The 6,084-nt window shown below is 44.8% G+C and overlaps 1 protein-coding gene across 1 annotated transcript; it reads right to left on the reverse strand.

The window, feature by feature from the left end:
- Window positions 1–4,192: 4,192 nt before the first annotated feature.
- LOC134805866 (uncharacterized) lies at window positions 4,193–5,769 on the reverse strand. Its single transcript, XM_063779067.1, has 2 exons — window positions 4,623–5,769; window positions 4,193–4,246 (listed from the first exon to the last, which is right to left on the reverse strand). Exons 1-2 carry the CDS (start codon window positions 5,292–5,294, stop codon window positions 4,241–4,243), a joined length of 678 nt encoding a protein of 225 aa, XP_063635137.1. The 5' UTR covers window positions 5,295–5,769; the 3' UTR covers window positions 4,193–4,240.
- Window positions 5,770–6,084: the final 315 nt, after the last annotated feature.

The raw sequence follows: 6,084 nt of genomic DNA on the forward strand, positions 1-6,084 counted from the left end.
CGTTCAAAGAATTAAAGTCAAAAATAAGTAGTAGTCCAGTATTAGCGTACTATTCGCCGCACGAAGCAGTGTGTGTATCAGTAGATGCGAGTTCGCGTGGCCTGGGCGCTTGTCTGATGCAGGGCGGGCGGCCCGTCGCCTATGCGGCGCGCACGCTCACGCCTGCGGAGACGCGCTGGGCGCAAATCGAAAAAGAGCTGCTCGCAGTGGTTTTCGGGTGCACTCGATTTCACCAATATATTTATGGGCATAATGTGATTAGTGTGGAAAGCGACCATAAGCCGCTGGAAGCTATCATGAGAAAACCACTTAACGAAACACCGGCGCGCCTCCAGCGCATGCTTTTAAAATTGCAGCATTATAATATTGATCTTCGCTATAAGCCCGGAAAGGAGATGTTTATTGCGGACACATTGTCGAGAGCGCCTAGCGAGGTGGGCGTCGATAGTGATGTGTGTAAGGATGTAGTGGTGCATGTGAACATGTTATATAATAATGTGGAGGCGACAACCGAAATGCTAGGTAAAATAAAGGAGCACACATTGAGGGACCCCGTCCTGATGGCGATTTGTGAATACTATCATAACGGGTGGCCCAATAATAAAAGAGAGGTCAAGGATATTGTGAAGCTATACTGGGACGTGCATGACGAGCTTCACGATGTAAACGGTATTGTATTTAGAAATGAGAGAATTGTGATACCGGCTTTGTTGCGCAAAGAGATGGTGCGTCGAGTTCATGAGGGCCACCTGGGGGTGGATAAGTGCCAGAGGCGAGCGCGCGGAGTGATGTGGTGGCCCGGCATGGCCCGGGACGTGGAGCGCGCCGTGCTAGCGTGCGAGACGTGCCAGCGACACCGCGCGGCGCCCGCACGCGAGCCGCTGCAGCCGCATCAGGTGCCCGAGCGCCCGTGGCAAGTACTAGCGGGTGACATTTTTGAGTTTAAAGGCAAACAGTTTTTACTGGTGGTAGATTATTTTTCAAAGTTTGTTGAAATTAGTTGTTTAAATAACTTACAAAGTGGTACCGTAATTGAATCACTTAAACAAATGTTTAGTCGGCACGGGATACCAGAAAAATTGGTCACCGACAACGGGACTCAATTTACATCTATGGAGTTTAAAGAGTTTTGTAAACAATGGGAATTTGCCCATGTTACCAGTTCACCTTTGTACCCGAGATCGAATGGTCTCGCGGAACGCAACGTACGCACAATTAAGGGATTAATGATAAAAGCATATGAAACAGGGAGTGATTGGTACCTAGGTTTACTAAATTTCAGAAATTCACCGGTGACAGGAGAAACATACTCTCCAGCTCAATTATTAATGAGTCGAAGTTTAAAAACACGTTTACCGGTAACAGATGCGTTGTTAAAACCGCGCACGATTGATCGTCGTTTATTTAAAGATGAGAGATCCGCACGGATAAATAATTATAAATCAAATTATGATCGTGGGACTAGGCCCTTAAAAAAATTAAATCCAAATGATACGGTACGCGTGAAGCAAAATAAAGAGTGGGTTAAGTCACAAATAGTTAGTCAAGCTCAAGACGGTCGTTCGTACTGGCTACGAACTAACGATGGAGGAGTTTACAGAAGGAACCGTCAGCATATATTGAAAGTCCCAGACACAACCAGCGAGTTAGCTAATCGTAGTCAACCTAACACTGGCCATACGCGGGGTTATTTGGACTGGGACCAGTTTCAGGGACCGGCAACCGGTGCCGCGACCACCAGGCCCGACCCGCAACCATCGACTTCGTCTAATGGGTATTATGTAACTCGAAGTGGCAGAGTTGTACAACCGCCTCAACGGTATTAATTAATTAATTTTCCTTAATGTCACTAAAACATTGTATTCTTTACAAACGTGAGGTGTATGTTAAGCAATTTCGAACTTTAAGTTAGAGACGCACAGTCTAAATTCCATTGTTCCTTAAAATGTAATATTTAATATTCGAAAAATAATATTACACGTAACTTGATGTATAGTTAAATGGTTGAGTTACTATTATTAAAATTATGATCATTTTATTGTTTCTCTAATATAACTGTTAGAGTATAACATGATTTCTTCTTAATTATATACCACTTTTATAATTTGTTTAATTTCGAAAGATGGATGCACTGTTATTCATGTATAAGGTAGTACGAATAGATAAGTAGCATAATAAGTAAATAAATATTAATAATAAGGGGAAAGATAGGAGGCATGTAATATATGTATACTTTTGTTACTTATGTGTACCAATATATTGTATTAGATTTGTTCTATTATTAAATGGCATGATAGGTTAACAGTCAAGTTCAAAGACCTTAGTTTAGGCATTGTAAAAGAAGGGAGATGTAGTGGGTATGCTTATAAATATAAAGTGGGTACTTGGAGATATGCATGAGATGGAATAAATCAGTCATACGCCATCAGCTGTTTAATTTGGATCCCTGTCCCATACTACATACGGCGGCGCGTCCGCCACCGCCGCGGCACATACGGCGCACGCGCGGCAAACGCGTTCCACCGCCTCATCGATGCCGGGCCACCACACGTAGCTTCTAGCTAAAGCCTTAGTCTTGACAATACCCATATGTGGCTCATGAAGTTCTCGCAACACTTTTTCTTTACATGCCTCTGGTATAACTACCCGGTGACCCCACATAATACACCCGAGTTCTTCATATAGTTCACTTTTGCGATTAAAAAACGGTTTTAACTCTCTAACCTCCACATCTAACGGCCAACCGTCTTTTAAATAGTTCAACACCCGACTAAGTAGTATGTCTTTCGAGGTTTCGTTACGTAATAGCTTATAATCTAACAACATCGCGTCAGAGGCAAAATGTAAATACGTCTGTTCAGGGACCTCGTCGCGCTCCTGAACCCCGTTGTCGCGATGGCTCTGTATCATGCGAGATAAGGCATCCGCGGTATTTTGATCAGTACGAACATATTCAATCGTAAAATCATATGCCGATAATAGTATAGCCCACCGTTGTAATCGACTCGCGGCGGCCGTTGGAACACCACAGTTTGGTCCAAAAATCGTAACCAGTGGTTTGTGATCGGTGCGAAGAACAAAATTACGGCCGTATAAATACTGGTGAAATTTTTTTATGGCAAAGACTATGGCCAGCGCCTCCTTATGCACCTGACTATAATGCATTTCCGCTGCCGTCAACGCGCGCGATGCATACGCCACGGCGCGCTCAACACCGTCGCCGCCGCTTTGAGCCAGCACCGCTGCAATGCCGTGTCCACTCGCATCACATGTCACCAGGCAAGGTAAGCGCATATCATAATGTACCAGGGCCTCCACACTGCACAAGGCCTTCTTAACTTTGATAAAACTGTCGTTCTGCCTGCCACCCCACACCCAATGTTTACCTTTCCGAAGTAAGTCGTAAAGAGGAGCCAGAATATCGCTCAAATGCTGAATAAATTTCCCGTAAAAGTTAACCATACCCAAGAATGACCTTAATTCGGAAACATTGGTGGGAGGCGACATTTTAATAATCGGTGCCACCTTATCCGTGTCAACCCTCACGCCGTCTTTGTTTATAATAAACCCTAAATATTTAACCTCATCTACAAAAAACTCGCATTTATCTTTTCTTACTTTTAACCCGTTACCTTGCAATATGTGCAAGACCTCCTGTATATGTTGATTATGTTCTTGTATCGTTTTACTAGTGATCAATATATCGTCAAGAAAGACAATAACATGGGGCATACTTTTGAACAAATTTAACATGATCCTTTGAAATATGCCGGGACTCGAGGACAAACCATAAACGAGACGGTTATATTGAAATAAACCTCTATGTGTGTTGACCACCGTATATCTTGCCGTATCATCCAAAAGAATCTGGTTATAGGCCTGTGATAGATCAAGCTTGGAAAAATATTTGTAGCCACTAATATTACTTAACAGGTCATCAATCCTGGGCACGGGATATCTGTCTACCATTAGTACCTTGTTTAGCGTAACCTTGTAGTCCGCACACAGTCTGATGGCGCCGTCCGCCTTGTGCGCCACCACCAGCGGTGTCGCCCAGTCCGAGTGGTCGACCGGTGTGATGACGCCCGACGCCAGCATGGCGTCCAATTCGGCGTCCACGCGCTGACGTAGCGCGTAGGGCAAAGGTCGCGCCCGGCAATACACAGGCACCGCCCCCTCGCGTAGCTGTAGCGTGGCCCGCCCGCCGGTGAAGCAACCCAGGGTTCCGTCGAACACATCTTTAAACCTGGAAAGGATATCATTCATAGTAAGAGACGGGTTTCCATAATCCTTCTCCAGTTTATTGACACTGATACCTTTAATCGCGGAACCTGAATATCTAACTCGGCAAGCCATTGCCGTCCTAATATATTCGTGGTTCCATTATCTATCACATATAAATCTAACGTCTTAACACAGTTGTTATACGACACTTTCACTTCAACGTAGCCTAAAGGATAAATGCGGGAACCATTATAGGCAAATAATCGTATACGGCACGCCTTTAATTCTAGTTGACTGAAATTGTTCTTGTAAGTGTCATTATTTATACACGAAAGGGGAGATCCGGTATCAATTTCCATAATTAATGGCATATTTTGTACAAGTATCTCCATACATACCGGTGGATACTGACTCAGTCCCATTTGATATATCGGCCATTCGTCGTCGCTGTCCGTGCGTCGGCTAGGGCCCGCGCCCTCGCCGCCGTCGCCCCGCCAGCTCGCCTCCTCGGCCGGCCCGGGGTGCTCCCGGATGCAGTGCTGGCGCGCGGGCGCCGCGCCCGAGCGCGCGCCTCGCCGCCTCCTGCCGGCCGTGCTGCCTCCCCGGCCGGTCCATGCCCTCTCGTTATAGCCGCGGCCTCCCGAGCCACTTGCGTACTCCTGGCTGGTTCCCCAACTCTTTGTCGCTCCAGGTCTTGCCCTAGCTCTGTGCCCCTCCTTTTCGGGACACACACGCCGTAAATGACCGACACGTGAACACGTGTCGCACACGTAATCCTTAAATTTGCACGCGGAACGCTCATGTCTAGTGTCGCCGCACGCTGTACATTGTTTTTTTCCACTTTGGCTGGCATTGTAGTGCATTCCTAACGCCGGAGATTCCACCGCAATAGAATCTTTCTCCGCTGACTCCATTGTAGTCGCTATCAGTACCGCTTTACTGTATTCGAGTTTTTTATCTGCAAATAACCTCTGTCGAATTGCATCACTGGTAATCCCGCACACTAGTTGATCCCGGAGGTTCTCTTCTAGCCCGTTAGTCACGCTACTGAAGTCACAAAACCTCGCCATTTGTTTTAACGTGGCCACGTACTCGGCAATGGATTGCCCATTTTGTTGTCTGCATATTGCCGAAACTTATAACGTTCTGCTAACGCCGATGGCACGGGTTCCAAGTGATCTGTCACTAATTTCACCACTTTAGCGTACGTTAATGTAGATGGTTTGGCCGGACTACATAAATTCACTATCAATTCATATGCACTTTCACCTACGTTCGCAATCAAGGTTGGTAGTTTCAAATCGTCCGTAACGCCATTAGCTAAAAAGTACATGTCCAACCTGTCGCAATATAAGGTCCAGTTCCCCGTTTTCACATCAAACTCCGAAAATTTACCTTTGCCAGCCATTTTTACCGATAAAACACTTAATTACACAATAATTTTACCATTCGCCGCCACTGATAAATAAAAGACGTGTTGCTTGGCAAGTATTTATTACGCGACTGCCTACCCACTTATTCCAGATATATAAATATACCCATATATAACACCCGGTTTTTAAATTGACACAATCATGTCATTATTTTATTTATTAAATACAGCAACTAAATATCATTCCGGGTAACCTACAGTCCTACATACAATAGTGCCTTAAATTAAATAATCCTTATAACTCAATAATTTTAATTTAAAATTCAATACTATGTACGATAATAGCGTTACCGATAAAAGAATAAAAAAAACCGGCCAAGTGCGAGTCGGACTCGCGTTCCAAGGGTTCCGTACATTACCCAACCTTTAACAATGTTTTTTCACTTGACATCACTTGAAATCACTTTATTGCCAAAACATGACAAAAA

The sequence above is a fragment of the Cydia splendana genome, unplaced genomic scaffold (assembly GCF_910591565.1).
Source record: "Cydia splendana unplaced genomic scaffold, ilCydSple1.2 scaffold_71_ctg1, whole genome shotgun sequence".
Taxonomy (NCBI): Eukaryota; Metazoa; Arthropoda; class Insecta; order Lepidoptera; family Tortricidae; genus Cydia; species Cydia splendana.